The following is a 17048-nucleotide window of genomic DNA, read 5'->3' as shown; positions in this document are numbered from 1 at the left end:
CTAGGACTGCTGGTCATTTATGTACCTTGTGCACAAACATTCCTCAACTGTGCCTGTTTATGTGGGCAATACTGCCTGTTACCGAGGTGTTTAATGCATGTGCTGCTGGGAGTTGAACTGGAGTGTCACCGTATACTGTGAAACAACAGGCAGAAACAGATTGGCAAGTGCCAGTCCTTTGGAGTCTTGTGTGGATAACTGTCTGCCCTTACTGGTAGTTGACTTTGATCTCTTCCTGGTCTAGATGCCCTCTCAAGTTTGCACAACCAGTAGGAAGCACTCGTGAGGCACAGAGCCTTGCAGTGTGTAGCTTGAAGCTGACAGCAGAGCTGTGTGGACAGCAGCGGTACAAAAAGGCTAATGAGCATGTTCAGCTCTGGCCAGACCTGCTTTGATCCAAGTGCACAGGTGCCCATAATCGTTCTTTTATGGCCTGAGTTCATCCACCTAGCCTGGACTTATATCTGACCCATGAAGTCTGACTGTTGTGCTGCAAACCGCTGGTCTTGGACCTATAGCTTCAGCAACAGTTTGCTTGGGAAAGTTATAGATACAGTTATATTAAGCTCCTAGATTTGTCCAGCTTCACTCTAACATATGGTTTTTTTCCCTCTTGTTACTGGAGGAGACAGTACCTCTAGTACTGATTCACAGTGAGTGTTCTCAACTTTGCTGTTCTATGCCTTAGACCCCACTGTTTAGTTGCAGGAGTGTATGATCATGGAAAGCTGAGAGCTTGGGCCGCTGTAGGTGCTTCCTATAAACTGGATGCTGTGGTCTGCTCTCAGCACCCTGTCATGGCTCATAGTTTTGTACTTTAAAAGAAGTAGGTATATGAAGACACTGATTCATGGTTTTCCCGTCTGTAAAGATTTTAAACCCCAAATTCTAAAGGGACTGTTGGCTTGATTTTTGTGTAGGGCTTTCTGTAAGGATGTATGTTCAAGGGAGTTATGGGATTGAATGCTAGGACATAGTTTTATTTGCACCTAAATATTTTTAACTCCTTTGGAGGTGCTCAACAATCAACATTTCTCATAGCTTTTGTAAGCTGTCACCTTTTCTTCTTGTTGCAGAAATGCTTCCTTTTAAATTATAGTCAATGATGTTTTATCCCAGAAGGGTATTTAAGTGGTTTTTTGAGCTATGGGGACCTTAAGACTCAATTCTGTTTTGCAGGATAAAACACTCCGTAGGGATACTTTAGCCGAGAATTACCATCCACAGCACTTAGATGGCAGCACTATATACAATGTTACGAGAGCTGTAAGAGTCTTCAAGTAGAATGAAGGTGATCAGAGCAGTGATAGGAACCCTGCCTTGGTGTGTGTGATAGTGCAGCACTTGCACTGAGGCAGGTCTCGGCCCATCTGGCTCATTATGCAGCATTCCAGTGCTCTCTGCTGCTGCCCCCTTTGTGGACTTCCAATCCCAGTTTCTTCTAAATGGTAATTGAATTACGGTTTTCTTCATGGGGAAGGCACAATGGGTTGGGCAGATAATAGGGCTCACAAATCCTTAAAAATGGGGTTTGTAATGTAGGCATTCTTTTCTTAAAGCAGGAGAGCTATAAGGGAAGAAGGCCTGGGTCGTTCTGCATATTTTTTCCCGGCAGTTAAAATACTTTTAGAAAAACACATTCCCTTCTTCACGCCCTCAGGATTCATTAAATTTGTAGCTATGGCAAAGTTCTTCTGAGGGGGGTGACGGCAGCCGCAGCAGAGCCCGGCTCCAGCTGTGGTGTCCTTGGCCTCCGGCGTGAACCATCCAGGAGCGGTGGACGGAGCCGGTTCAGGTATCTGACAGGAAAGCTGCCCGGGAGCGCCGGGCCCCGCCGCGGCCGCTGCTGAGGGGCAGCGGGGCGGGGTTCCGGGGCCGGCCCCGCGCAGGCGCGGTGCGGTGGGGCGGGCGGCGTTCTGGGCTCCCCGCGGCCACCGTCGGAGCGCCGGGCTGCGGGAGCGAGCGGCGCGGGAGGCAAGGCAGCCAACCGGTAAGGGCCGCCCGCCCCCCGACCCGGCCCGGCCCGACCCGGCCCGGCCTGGCCTGGCCCGCCCCGGCCCGGCCGCGCGGACACCGAGCCGGGGCAGGGGCCGGGGGCTGCCCCTGCCCTGCCGCGCCCCTGTCCCCCCAGCACAGGGCTGCTGTGCTGCCCTGCCCGTCTCGCTGTCGAGACTCCGCTCCCAGGTCCCATGGCACCGTTTGTTCTCCGCCGGCCGGCAGGCAGCGGGCGGGGAACGGCCGAGGGAGCTCAGCTGTGTGACCTGGGCCGCGGAGAGGCCTCTGGCGTAGCCCAGAGCCTGTGTCTGACACCCGTGTCCGAGGTTAACGCTTTCCTCCTAGACCCTTGCTCTTTTTCACCATCCCACCGTGTAATGCTGTTGTGCAGACAAACACACGTGAGACGCGTGTGCACTGCCATCTGAGCAGCACTGTGTAGTGGGCAACAGCTTCTGAAACTGCGCAGAGCACAAGAAGTTTCTTTACATACCATGGGAGCTGTCATGGAGGAATGTGCTGAGCCCTGCCCTGCAACAACCCCGCCTTGAACACACCAGTGATTAGCTGAGATTAGCTGAGTGTCTCTGTGCTTTCTGTAATCGGGGTTTATAATAAGCACATACGAGAACAGCTTGGCTATAGGGTGTTGGGGAGCTGTGGAAGGAGGGTGTCAGAACAATGCAAGCGGAAGGGGCAGTACAGAGATTTTAAATTGACACTGGGATGTGAAAACTGTAGGGACAGTTTGTGTCTTAACCATTGTGTCATGGTTGAGGGGTGTTTTTCAGGTCTTGGGGTGGCTGCTTGTCACCCGGGTGACCTTGGACAAATCTTTTTGTTCTGCCCAAGTTTCACTTTTAGCTAACTGGGGGGAGGTCAGCCTATCAGGTCCATTGTGTGCAATGCTGGAAGTCCAATATCAGCAGGAACTGTTCAGAGAGGAATGGTTGGGTGTCCAGAGGCAGGAGGAGGACTGGGAAAGTCAGTGGGAGGGGAATTCTGATTGACAGTATTGGGGTGGTGCAAGAGAGAGAAGGCCTCTCTAGAGTGCTATTACGGATAATAATCAGGACAGCTTTGAGGGTCAGTTAGCTCATACAACAACCATAGTCTTATTATAATGTACTGTAAAGCTGTAAGTATTTCAGGTTAGCAAAGGTGAGGAATTTTTGCCTCTAACAGCATTGTTTGCATGGTCTATTGTGATTTGGGAATTTTCACTGTTTAGCTGCCTGCTCTCCATTTCTCAGTAGTGAGGTGTGCTCTGACTTGTCAGGTTTTGCTTTGCAGCCTGTTACCCTTTAATGTCTGTGCAGGAAGCCATGGCTGGGGAAACCTTTGGGGCTGAGATGCATTAATATATTAGATCTGTAATCGGATGGATGTCTGTAGAAGAACGATGAGGAATTGTCCTGATTAATTAATTAGAGGTCCCGAGAAAAGCATGAGCTTTCTTGGAAGTCTTAGATGCTATTTTGAGAGACGACAGCAGGTGGCAACCTCTCCTTAAAAATTCTATTGTGGAAGAGTTCAATGCTTGCAAGTTTTTCTCAGGCAGCTGCAGGAGTTTGCTAAAGAAGGGCTTTTTCCCCGCGTTAAGGATTATGAGTCCTCTCTTGGATCCAGACACGCACAGTGTATAGAAGGATCACTTCTCTAAAAGTAAGACTTAAATCAGGCTTTTTTATTTTCCCCTTGCAAACTCAAATCTCACTGACTTAAGAAGGAGATGCTGCTGTATCTCTGCAGATCCTCATTTGCAGTGGACGCGAACTGCTCGGATGTTCTTAAGAGATGGTGTGATACTGTGATCTTTTGGCTTCTTATGCACCCTCTGTGGGCCTTCTCAAGTGTTGGAACTACTGCTGGTGTGCCTTTAGGGCCAGGGACACAGGGAACCTGTTCAATACCTATGATCCAGCACTTCCAGTTGTTCTGTTGACATTGAGCCACTCTAAATGGAGTATTGTTTGCTTTCCTCCATTTGGGTGGGTTACCATGACCAAGACACTTTACCTTCACATTCTGTCCTGACTTAAGTTTGTGAAAAGAGAACAGTAATGATGCAGTAATTGACTTTCTTACGTAAAACACTCTATTGACAAGAGAATCCAAACAATTGATTAATACTGTTCCACACAAGTTTTGCAGCTTATCTTTATTTGCTCATTAAATGTAAATTATTTCACCCATGCAGTCAGTCCAGCACAGAGGTAAGGAGGGGGAGCTTGTACCATTTACCCAAGTTTGCGATGGTTGCACTCTTCACTGATTCCTTACCAGTTAATTTCCTATAGGGAAGAGGTCTCTTGGCCATTGTCTGTTAATGTTCACAGGGAAGTTGCCCTCTCAAAAGTCAAGAAACAGTGAGGTCTGAGTGTACAGCCAGCTCCTACAACTGATGGATTGTAGCTGGAGGAGGAAGAGGCAAGAAAGGGACTGGTAAGGAACATACCAGCTGTCCTGCCCTCCACACTGGTGGAGTCAGGTAGAACCTTGTGCAATAGACTGTTGCTAGCAGATTCACCTGACTTCTGGGGATATTTTCATTCCCCTCTGCCAGTGAAGGGAGAAGACCTGGACAGGGTTCCTGCAGTAGTACAGGAGACATGAGTAGGTTCTGGAAAATCTTGAGAGATGCACTGCAGAGAGAATGTGGTGGACCACTAATGAATACTCCACAAAGTGTCTACTGGAAGATTGGAAAGTAAGCTTTAGAGTTTTGTTATGGTGATGAGATGACCTTACCAACTCTGTTCCTTTGGGGCATGAAGAAATAGTTGCACTTTTTTAACTGTTCAGAGTCTGTTGGGCCTTAACTAAGTTGGGATAAGCTTAATGTGAGAATAGCAGTTGGCAGTTTGAGCTTTGGGAGACACTGCTGCAGACTAACGCTAAAAAGCATTAAATAGATTCTAGTCAATCAGCATATACTAATAGTACATGGGCAAGAGAGAGGGGATGTCCTTAACTGACTGGTGGGGGAGAAGAAACCCTAAGAAGAGGTGTAGAATTATTAGCTGGGAGGTCCAAGCCCAAGAAGTAATGCTGACCAAACTTCCCTTGTGTGGACCTCAGGAGGCCGTAGTTTGTTATAAGCCCTGCATCTGAACAGAGGGCCATGTGATGCAGGTTGTGGTTTACGCAGTGTCAAGTAACCAGGAGAGGTTAATCACAGCAAGCTGACAAGATGCAGAGGGTTTTGCTGTGCTGCCTGCTGACAGTTTTGCTTCATTCAGCATGATACCATCTGAGCGTACAGTTCTGTTTAGCTAGAGTTAAAAGACTGCAGTGCAGCCAAGCTCGAAAAGTTTAGGAACTGCTCATGAGAGTGACACCACTAGCCTGTGAATGCTATGTCCACACATCACTTACGATGCTTAGAAGGTCAGTTTGTGGTCAGCGATGGAGAGGTGCTGGGTGCTTTCTCCTCAGCAAGAATGGGATCCTATGCAGAAAAAGAATTGTTTGTATTGTATTCAATTTTATTTATACTCAGTTTTGCAGCCTCCCAGCTGCCTGCTGTTGATGTTTGATTTTCAGTTAACCTGCTACATTGTTGGCCGACTAATCTCTATCTGGAGACATGGGGAATTTTGTTCCCATTTTACAGGTGTCACTTGATCTATCCTGAGTAAATAAAAAGAATTGCTGTCAGCAGTGCTGAGATTGAAACTCAGTAGTTACTTGTGGATTACTTCTCACCTTCTACCATTTGCTGGCTCAAAGAGAAAGTCAAATCATTTTTTTCCTTTTGTTTTTCACGGGAGTAAGAACAAAGTACATTAACTGAATTGGCACATTATAGCATTGCACTTTGTTTTCTGTTGCCACGTCACTTTTCTGCTTGGAATTTAGCCTGCCCTGAGATTCCTTCTGCTCCCTTTTTGCTTATGTACATACTGAGATTAGCTTGTTTGGAGAGAGCAACTAGTGCTAGAGCAAAATACATTTGTTTAAATTAATTTCTGCAGCTGATCTAAACCAGCCTGGACTGAAGACTTGAGTATGTTGTTTAATTTAGATCCCCTTCCTTTTTCTGAAACTCTCCTGTTATTGGGACATATGAAAAAGAGAGATATATATGAAAGAAAATATGAGGTCAGACAGTGGGATTGTAGGGGGTGTTTTTTAATGACTTCTTTAATATCCTGATTCATTCCAGTAAAACTGTATTCACTACCTCAGGAAGTAGCAATTAACTTCATTCTTTTGAGAGCAATGTGTTCTCATCTTGATAAGGGGAATATTTTGTTTCTGATGTGACCATTTTCATGTCAACTGTATCTCTCTGTTCTAAACTGTGTGAAATTTGTTTCGGAGTCTAGAAAATGAAGCTAAAAGAAATTGAGCGAACAGCTGTGCAGGCATGGAGTCCAGCGAACAACCACCCTATTTACCTAGCAACAGGTAAAGTTCTTCACAATTTGTGAATATTAGAATATGAATCACAGAGAAATTTTATGTAGAGTTGTATGGGTTTTAGCTTTCAACAGTTTCCACCTTGGTAGTCTCTGGAAAACTTAAAAGCAATATACCAGAAACATTACAGCTTTTATGTGTTTTTCAAGTAACTAGTAGAGGATTACTTCTATGCCCAACTTTGACATTTTAAAGGCGAGTGATTTTTCAAAGGTTGAATACATGATTTTTTTTATTTCTGATTTGTAATTAAGGCTGTATGGACTCCAGTGCTGCTTGCTATTCTACATTACATACTTGCTATGCCTGTGGGGGAAAAAAAAATTAATTCAAGTAATGTTCATTTAAGGTCACTTTTATTTGTCTGTCTTCAGTCATTATCATGTGGCTTGACAATCAAATACTATAAACCTCTTCTCCCTAAAGTTGCCTGTTTTGATTAACATTCCATTTTCAGTACTTCTGCAAAACCTTAAATTATGTTTTGTTGATTTTATTAATTAATCACTATTCTTACAGAAATTTTATTTCCTGAAGCAGAAAGTCAACCTCAGTCAGTCACCGAGTTGGCAGCAGGCAAGTTTGTCTGTGTGGAGCTGACAGCTGTGGTGGTTTTGTTGGGTTTGCATGGTAGGGCTTGGTAGCTGGGGTGGCTTCTGTAAGAAGCTGCTAGAGGCTCCCGCTGTGTCCGCTGGAGCCAATGCCAGCCAGCTTCCAGGCGGACCCACGGCTGTCTGAGCCCATCAGCGGCAGTGGGAGTGCCTCTGGGATAACACAGTAAGAGGGAGAAAAAATGCCCTATGGAACTGAAGCACAAGAGAGGAGGGAGAGTATGTGAGAGAAATAATGCTGCAGTCACCAAGGTCCATGCAGAAGCATGGGCCGGAGGTGCTTCAGGTGCCAGAGCAGAGATCCCCCTGCAGCCCCTGGTGAAGACCTTAGTGAGGCAGGCTGTCACCCCCACAGCCCATGGAGGTCCATGGTGGAACAGCTAGACGGCTACAATCCACCATGCTAGAGCAGGTGGATGCCAAAGGATGCTATGGCCCTGTGGAAAGCCCACGCTGGAGCAGGCTCCTGGTAGGTCCTGTGGCCCCATGGAGAGAGGAGCCCACACTGGAACAGGTTTGCTGGCAGGACTTGGGACCCTATGGGGGACTGAGGCTGGACCAATCTGTTCTGAAAGACAACCCCATGGAGGGGACCCACATTGGAGCAGTGTGTGAAGAACTGCAGCCTCTGAAGAATTCGCATTGGGGAAGTTTGTAGAGAACAAGGCCAGAGTTTTGGTTGAACCAAAGGTCTTGGCTTCAGTTTGCTTTGCATCAGAAACTGTGTTGTTTCATAATTTGTACTGCTTTTTAACAGTCCTTTGGGCACTTTCCGTGCTGTAAGCATCCCTGTGGTAACTGGGGGACTGTTTGCCTGGCAATGTCCCACTAGGCAGTGTTAAATCAACTTTTAGCTTTTATTCTGTAAGAATAAGGAGAAGGAAGGGAGCCACCAATTTGTGACTGCTAGCTGTCTGTGGGTTGCTGAGGCACGTTTAGTTGGTTAAGGTTGAACTTAGGCTGTAGAGTAGGTTTAGAAGGTCTGATTAAGACATGTGGTCATGGTTGAGGAGCAGTGTGCAGAAGTACTTGGGATCATAATTGTAGCTGGATTTTATGATGTCACTGCAGTTGTAATTTAGAGAAGAACTTAATATCAAAAGCCATAGCTGCTTGGAGGAGGTACATGAGTTACATCTATCCCAAGAAAGAAAGTTAACTGTGCAACAGTAACCTTGGTGTCCAGAATCTCCTGAAGAACTTTTAATTTCTTTCGAATTTGTTGTCATAATTGTTGATTCCTTTTTCTGAGGTGTTCAGACATGTCCTGTTTTGAGCTGTTACAACACCAAGGTTGTGTGACTATGAAGAACAGGTTTTCAGTGCCTTGCTCTTTTTGTATCTTGTGCTTTTGATAAAAATACCCACTTGTGTTGCCCTTGTACTTCTACTAGGAACATCTGCCCAACAACTGGATGCATCCTTCAGTACAAATGCCACCTTGGAAATATTTGAGGTTGACTTCAGGGATCCCTCCCTGGACATGACGCAGAAAGGAACACTTCCTGCCTCAAACAGGTACTAGAGGCTCGTACTGATGTATCAATCAATGAAACTGGAAAGGGTTTTCTGGTGCAAGAAAGGAGAGGAGGAGGTAATGTTTACAGCATATAAAGTGATCTTTTGAATCAATTGACCTCTCTTCAAAAATGGAACATTTTTGTTGATACAGATCATATTGGGTATAAAAGTAGGGCAGTTGGACTGTTACAGAAATCTGAAATTACTTGTATGATAGTCAGTCAGTAGAGACATTATGTATAATGTGAAGTTGCTGGGACTAACAGTTTGCACTGAAGAGGCTATAGAGAGTGAAACTTACCTTCCAGCTTTTTAAGACAAGATGGTTTCTTAGGCTCATCAGTGTGAGTGACATTACACCCAGTGTAAAATACAGCCGTGATTTCTAACTAGTGGATTTTAAAGGGTGTTAGCATATATTTCAGATAACAGCTCTGGAAATGATGGCACATAGATCTCTTAACTAATTTTCAGTAAAGTGTAGGCTAGAGGATTTCACCCACCAAATCCCATGTGAGGTCCTAACAGTTTTAAACAAACAATGAAACAGCCAAAAAAATAGAGACAACCTCTTCCTTTTTAAGTTCCCTTTAAAAGTCTTGGGAAGGAAGCTTATTTCCTTTTTTTGCATGCAAGAGCCACAGTCCTCTTAAAAGGGAGATGATTGTTTAAAGTGCAGACTGATGGATATGTTTGATAGGTTGAAACATGGATGTGAGTTTTGGTAATGAGGAGGGTGTCCTGCTTTCCACCAAAAATCGTGGCTTATGCCAGCTTTATTTTCTTCTTTTTTTAGATTTCATAAGCTGATCTGGGGGAACTTTGGAAATGGGGCTCTGGAGTCTTCTGGAGTGCTCATTGGTGGAGGGGATAACGGAGTCCTGACAATGTACAGTGTGCACCGCATCTTGACTTCAAAGAGCGACCCTGTCATTGGGCAGACAGAGAAGCATTCCGGTCCTGTTCGAGCCCTTGACTTCAACCCTTTCCAGGTGTGTAACATTAAGATACCAAAGGAAAGTTAACCTCTGTGTTAGAAAATACGTTCCTTTGTGCATAGAGATTTATAAATTGACAGAATAATTTTTAAATTTAGAGGCATGGTAGTTGTGGCACAAAGCTGGTTTGAGACTCAGATTTGGGTTCTGTTCGCAGCTTTGCCACTGAATTCCCCTGTCATCTTGTTCAAATCTCTTACCTCTCTATAAAAACATGTCCTGTAATATTGTTGTATGTTAAACCATTGTTCTTTTGAAATTAGAGCTTCTATTTTTTTCATTTGTGCAGTTGGTATTTAATTCAGTGGGTCTCTGATCACACTTGAAGGGACTGCAACATAAACAAGGAGTGAACAGACCATGGTTCTTGTGGTAGCACAAAGGCAAATGGAAAATTGTCTGCAGTCAGTTGTGAGAAACCTGCATCTTCTCAGAAGAAATGTCCTTGGTGCCAGGATGCAGGGCAAAGGTTCAGCTGGCCAGAGATGGTGGCTTCCAGGCCTGCAGCAGAATTTCATCAGATTAACAGCAGCCACCTGAACAAAACAAACAAATTTTAAATGTGTCCGTACTATGCCACAGTGGAAGGCATGCAGGCCAGAGACATGCTTGGTTTATAATCCAGTTAGTACCTTTATACTTGCCAGTGGCTGTGAAATACAGCTCTCATCTCACTTTGGAAGATTTTGAGGTTTTTGCTTCCACTTATTTTTAAGAAATCTGTACTTTTCCCTTGTGAGCAGGAATCTCAGCTGAGCTTTTCCTTTTACAGAGTAATCTCTTGGCTTCCGGAGCCAATGATTCTGAAATTTTCATCTGGGACTTGAATAATTTCAGTGTGCCTATGACTCCAGGGACTAAATCCCAGGTAAACAAGCTTTTCCTCTGGGCAATACTCCTGCAGTTTTGTATCTCAGTAGGCAAGACAAAAAGATGTGTGTGGACACATACCAGCCTAGTCAGTGTGTGAAAGGGGAATGACTTTGATGTCTGTCAGCAGAAAGATGAATCAGAAGAGACTGATTGGTTTCATGCTTGGGGGTGGAAGAACTGCTGTAAAGGGGAGGTAGGCTGGCAAGTTCTGGAAGGATGCACTTTGCATAGATGGGTAAGCTCTTTGTGGATTTGAATCGAGTAACTGACCAGTTTTATCTTGTGATCCAGTTGGGGCATGTATGATGGATTAAGAAGGTTTATTGGACCTTCTCTGAAGAATGAATTTTTTTCAGGCTTCAGCTGAGGCTTTTCATACCTCATGAAAGTCATATCCCTAGCAGAGCCAGCAAGCCATTAAATGCATCTTGGCTATTGCTCCCAGATAATGTTTCCAGAGTTTGAAGAGGAAGAAGTTTCTGATCTTCTGATGCTTATTATATTATTCAGGGCAATCAACTCCTGAAAGTAGAAAAATCATAGTAAACTTGGCTAAAAGCAGGCCAGGATTTTCCTCCATTAAGTCTCTTGTTTGTTTCCTTGCCTATCTCCTGCATTGCAGTAGATACAGTAACAGCAATTAGCCATGAATACTTCATCGTTTTCCATCTCACTGCACTCCTGAAATGTTGCACAAGGTCATCTTTCCATTTAAGTTCATCTAAGAAGTTGGGGTAGAAACATACATATATGCTCAGCTGCAGTTCTCTCTGGAGTGATTTATAACACATTTGGCCGATGTAGAATCCAGTACCTGCTTCTAAAATGCAAAGGTACTTTTCCAGGTGACATTCCCTCATAGAATTTTACTGTCCACTGTACTCTGAGTAAAGGACTTTCCCATGTCGTTCTGGTCAGTGCTGCTGGTATTTCCAGTTAGTTGATCAGCAGTTGAAGAGAGAAACCTATGTATCATCAAATCTCTAATCCCTTAGTTAAGCTAGTGGCAGACTCCTGTGATTGATGTTCCCTCAGCTTGGGAATAATGGACGTGGCCTTTCCTGTCTTGGCAGCCTCATGAGGACGTCAGTGTGGTGTCCTGGAATCGGCAGGTGCAGCATATCCTGTCCTCTGCTCACCCCAGTGGCAAGGCTGTGGTTTGGGACCTCAGGAAGAATGAGCCCATCATCAAAGTTAGTGACCACAGCAACAGAGTGAGTGGAAAAAAGCCTGCATTTCTAACTACCTTAAAACATGCCACATGTGACTACAAAGCAGTGGCACAGACTCTTGGCATAAGGGGTTTTATTCTAGGAGCTGTTGGAACTAGTTCTCTTGGAGTTGTAGGGCCTCATTTTATTCTTTCTCTAATGAAATGGGGCAACAAGATCCCTTACTTTTCCTAAAATTCAGGCACTTTTGCATTCAGTTTCAGTGTTCACAACTCATATATGAGAAGCTTCCCAGCTTTCTTCCTAGGTCAGCTTTGGACTTTGACTTCTGTGTGGTTAGTGGGGATTTTTTTGCTGTATAGAGAAGGTAGAAATACTTGCTGCCTGGAGCAAGACATTGCTAGACTTGGTTTATGTCAGGCATTCAAGGCAAGTTCAGTACAGAATGACATGGCTCTGTGCCATTTATGCTTTTGGCAGCTTGCTTTGCTGAATTTTCAGCCTGTGCTATTTTTGTCCCTAGATGCATTGCTCAGGAATGGCCTGGCATCCAGAAGTTGCAACCCAGCTAGTCCTTTCCTCTGAGGATGACCGTTTGCCAGTGATCCAAATATGGGACTTACGCTTTGCTACCTCTCCTCTTAGCCAGCTGGAAGGGCACACCAGGTGAGGACTTGCGTGTTGTGTTGCATCTTTTCAAGTCAGATATCTGGGAGACTGGACTTGGGGGGGGAAGTATGATTTTCTCCTTGGTCTGCTTTCTTTCCCAGATGAATCTGGTTGAAGGTAGAGATGAGAACTAGCATTTCTGAGCCTGAGTGCGGGTGCATGGTGCTTTCTTAGTGACTGGGTGACAGAGTTGTCTGTACAGGAAATACGACTGATTTCTTTCTGATCTATTTTAGGGGAGTTCTCTCTGTTTCTTGGTGCCAGGCTGACCCTGAACTGCTGTTGAGTAGTGCCAAAGACAACCGAATCTTGTGCTGGAACCCAAGTATGGGGGAGGTACGTAACCACAGCTAGCAGTACACATGGTATACTTTATAGAGTTGTGTGCTTTGCTGTGTGTTTGTGTCCTTCCCTGTATTCTTGTGGAGTGTCAATGTAATTCCCTCAAGCATGTCTTCTGCACTCTTTCTGTCTGGAGTGAATGAGTGTTGTCCATATCCAGGCTGAAATCGGTTTTCATTGAGTCTAGAGATCATAGAGGGAAGAAAACATTAATTTAAGATTTAGTTTCAACTATTTATGATTACTCTTGCTGTGCTCATACTTTAGTGTTCTCTGTTTCCATGTGTTTCTTCTTTTTCCTTTTCCTAGAGTAGTAAGTTCTTTTGGGAGGAAATTTGAAGGAGAACAAGTTAGAGAGGGTCACTGAGAAGCCAACAATGTAGCTAAATAATGTGTGTAAACTTTGTTTACAGTAAAATGGTTTCACAGGTATGTGCTTACCTAGTCACACATCTGAGAATTACCATACTTGGTATATTTAGGTATCACCTGAATTAAACTGGGCTTTTAAAAAAATTTTTATGCACACCCATTCATTCAATGCTGAGTTCGTGGGTAAAACTGAACTTTGGACAGTGCAGTTGATCTTGATGATAGCATGGGGAAAGTACTCTAACAATACTGAACAAAGTCCAGCTGGGATCCCCAGGCTAGATTCATTTCATGGGACAATATCCTCAGCTGACCACTTTTGCCTTGGAGGCAAGGAAAAAAATGAATCAATTTTCCTAAAATGCATGAAATGCTGCCGTTGTAGTTTCATGGGATTTGATGTTCACTTTGTCTAGATCTCTAGTGGTTAGAAGACAATCAGACTCTAAAATGTTCCTGATGCCTAATTTTTACAAAAGTATTTTCACTGTCTTTTAACGGAAAAGTTAAAAAAAAAAAATTAGTGTGGCTGACTAATCTTTGTGCATGCTGCTGTAGATTTCCAGAGTCCAAATTCAAATTAGACTTTCACGTATAAACGATTGTTAGGGGGCTCTTTTTGACTTGGTACCAATGAACAGCAAATTTTCAGGTGAAAAAGCTGGGAAGGTTTGCAGTATTAAGGATTAGTACAGTTATACACAATGGCTGATCTTATAAGTTTGAGGGAAGTACTGGTTTCTTTGGGTTTGGGCAATGTTTGGTTTTTTAGGATTTGTTTGTTAGTTTTTCTATTTGGCAATGTAGATTTTAATATAAGCAAATTACATTAATTTGCTTGTACCTGGAAAAGAAAATACAGATCATGTTCCCACAGAAAACAAAGTTGTGATTGTCTATGCTTTGTTCCTATAAACCGTAAAGGAGATATATTTATTTTACAAACCAGAGGTTTAAAGTCAAGGCTGCATTAGTGAGTTGCCCAACATCAGGCAGGAAGTCTGTGACTGGGCCATGAATTGAACTTCGGGTTTTTGAGTGCTGAACCATAAACTTGTTGGCTGCAATGTCCTTCGTAGTTCATGTGCAGCTGTTACATTCCTCTCTTCTTGTTCTTTTTTTTTTTCTTTAGGCTCTTTATTTTCCTTGTCACATTTGTTACTCCACACTATTCTTTCTGTTTATGTGTTCTTGCTCTTGACACATTCTTGCCTCTTGAGTTCTGGTTTTATTGTATTGTTTTCTGGTGTCTCTCCTTTGGTTAACAGAAAATGTGACAATGCTCTAGTACTCTGATTCAGCAGTATTTGGGAAGCAGAGCAAAAGTGACTTCTTGCTTTTGGATTTTGTTCTACAGTCAGAATCCAGTTTTTCATGAGCTTTCTGTGACTTCCAACTGTTTGGACTCAATGTGCTATAATTTGGTTGCAAATGCACCCTTCAAGAAGCAAAAATAAGAGATTTGTATGGAATGGTGACATGTAAATAAAGTGATGTGCTTGCTGTGGGCAAGTAATTCGGGGAAAGCAGGAGGCTATTAGTGTTGTGCTTCTGTCTTCTCTCTTGCTATGATAGGTGGTGTATGAGTTGCCCATTCGGAGTCAGTGGTGCTTTGATGTCCAGTGGTGTCCTAGGAATCCTTCGGTCTTCTCTGCTGCCACTTTCGATGGGTGGATCAACGTTTATTCTGTTATGGGTGGGAACTTGGAAGCTCAGCAGAGGACGCAGGCTGACAAGGTGAAGTCCTGTGACCGTGTTACACCTTGACAGACTGGCAGTTTCTCCCGTGACTGCTCAGAGTGGTAGAGGCACACGTGTGTAACAGTGTGATTTTTAAGCAATGCAATCTGTCCCATGCACCAGGACCTATGGTTGTATGGTGTGGGAACCGGAAGCTACCTGTGTGGGAGCTTAATAATCCCACCAAATCCCAAAGGTGACCACATGGCCTCTGACAAAGTGTGTAAAGAGAACCAAGATCAAGTGCAGTTGTGATGTTAAGATCTATTTTATTGTTATTACCGTTAGACTAAAATTAAAGCAGCACACAAGTTTTTCTTGTCATTAAGTTAACATTAAATACATTGATACTAATTAATAGGATACATTATTCTTCATTATGTTAGAAGATAATTTTATAAAGTGGCTTGCAAACAACTATTAGCAATTTTCCTCAAGTGTGTTGACTACAACTTGGAGCATGTTAATATTTTTGATACTGAAACCCATTACTTAGTCAATGAATAGATGAGCAAACTCTGAACAGATTAAATGTCACTACTGTCTAAAATTTTAGTTTTAATCTTGTGTCTGGTCTTTTAATTCCCTCCCTCTGTCCCAGCCAACAAATGCCTTACAATACAGGTTTTAAGAGAATACGTATGAGCTGGCTTAAGTGTTATTTATATAGTCATTTACAGCTGACTGAGTTTAGTTTCATAGGATTTGCAAGAGACCGAAAATACTTTATCAAGCAACAGCTGTGGGAGATTAAGGATTTATTTAACCCATGGAGAATTTTCTTTATCTGTGTTCTTTATGTGCATGCACCGCACTTCCACTGTTCAAAACTGGGGAACAGTAGTGTCAAATAATTCCTGCATAAATTGAATAACAAGCTAGAACACAAGCAGAAGGAGATAATGACAGTTATGGTGGCAGGGAGTTTGTGACCAAGAGTTCTCTCTCTTACAAATTCAGTAGTCTCAGGACAGAAACTCTGTTGCAGGCCTGGTTGTGTATATTTATTTCTTTAAGGTTTAGGATGTTTGATTTGTTGGATATAAGCTGTTCTTCAAGAAATATTCTTTCTTTGGAATTGATTTCCCCTGAAGAAAGACAAAACATTGCCTGTGATTCTAAGGTTTGGCAACCTTAGCTTGATCAGGCTGATGTTGCTTCCTTTTGGGTGTGCTAGTTAGCTGAATTTTAAGGTTATTTCCTATGGCCCAGTCAAACTTGAGCAGGATTATCTTTAGCAAACAACAAATCTCTGCGAATGATGTTAAAAATGAAAAGTGCTTGTGAACAGCATTGTGCCTATGTTCACTGACTCCCTATATGTAGAAATCTGGCTCAGGGGCCACTTTTGACTCTTGTCTAGACAAGAAAGTTTTATTTCGTCAGTCTCATCTAAGCTATAAAAGCTTGAGACAGTCCTTGAAATGAACCCATTTGAAAGACTCCAGCAACAAAAAGGGAGTCAGAATTCCTTTGTAAGAAAAACAAGAAATAAGTTGGACAACTTTTGACCATATGTTGTCATTATCTTGCATAAAACAAGTAATTTTGCAACTGCTATGTTTGAGCTGGGTGCTAGGCCTAGCAGTGTTTGTTAGGAAATTTGCATCTTGCTAAGGAAAAATTACTTGAAAATCTCTTAGGGTAAAAAATTCCTTGAGAAATGTTTTCTGGAACTGTTTTGAAATGCCATTTCTCTTGCATCGGGGCTTGGTGTTATTCCAGAAGGAGGTGCTGTATTAGCCTCGTTCTTCATCAGTGTGGAAAGTAACTAATTCCTAAGCAATGTTTTTTTGTGCTTACTCCATACAGAAAGGAATTGAATTATATTTCTTCCTATTTCCATCTGATTCTAGATCTCTTCCTCCTTCAACAACCTGGATCCCTTTGGCACAGGACAGAGCCTTCCTCCTCTGCAGGTGCCAGAGCAAGTAACTCAGACTACCTTGATTCCACCATTAAAAAAGCCACCCAAGTGGATTCGCAGACCTGTGGGGGTTTCATTTGCCGTAAGTGAATGGAGCATCCTTAGCTGAAAATGCAATAGATGTGTTGTCATGTGACACAATCCTTTTCTTTCACTGGAGAAACCTGTTGCTAGTTGGTTTAATGCCTGTTTAAGGTGCATTGTGGTGTCCCATGAAGTGAATTTTGTTTACTCTCTACATTCAGGTATATTTCCAACAAGAAAGAGTCCTGTAGCAGAGAATGGGAGATTATAAGTAGGAGTTAACAAATCTAAGAAAAATTCGTAAAAGCTGTCCTTGTAGGCTGGCATGCATTCCCATTCTTTTCTCTCTGTCTCCTTCCTATCCAGGCATTTAATTTTC

The 17048-nt window shown here is 43.3% G+C and overlaps 1 protein-coding gene across 3 annotated transcripts in view; it reads left to right on the top strand.

The window, feature by feature from the left end:
- Positions 1-1897: 1897 nt before the first annotated feature.
- SEC31B (SEC31 homolog B, COPII coat complex component) overlaps positions 1898-17048 on the top strand; it is a 35329-nt gene continuing 20178 nt past the window's right edge. For all 3 annotated transcript variants that reach the window (XM_048310761.1, XM_048310760.1, XM_048310759.1), the window contains exons 1-10: positions 1898-1990; positions 6320-6408; positions 8426-8549; positions 9349-9544; positions 10323-10418; positions 11497-11637; positions 12119-12261; positions 12501-12600; positions 14554-14715; positions 16575-16727. In XM_048310761.1, the coding sequence (XP_048166718.1) occupies positions 6330-6408; positions 8426-8549; positions 9349-9544; positions 10323-10418; positions 11497-11637; positions 12119-12261; positions 12501-12600; positions 14554-14715; positions 16575-16727 (1194 nt within the window). In that variant the 5' untranslated portion in view covers positions 1898-1990; positions 6320-6329. The remainder of the gene's footprint in view (positions 1991-6319; positions 6409-8425; positions 8550-9348; positions 9545-10322; positions 10419-11496; positions 11638-12118; positions 12262-12500; positions 12601-14553; positions 14716-16574; positions 16728-17048) is intronic.

This window comes from Corvus hawaiiensis, chromosome 8 (assembly GCF_020740725.1).
Source record: "Corvus hawaiiensis isolate bCorHaw1 chromosome 8, bCorHaw1.pri.cur, whole genome shotgun sequence".
Classification (NCBI taxonomy): domain Eukaryota; kingdom Metazoa; phylum Chordata; class Aves; order Passeriformes; family Corvidae; genus Corvus; species Corvus hawaiiensis.
This window is presented reverse-complemented; position numbering and strand designations above follow the sequence as displayed.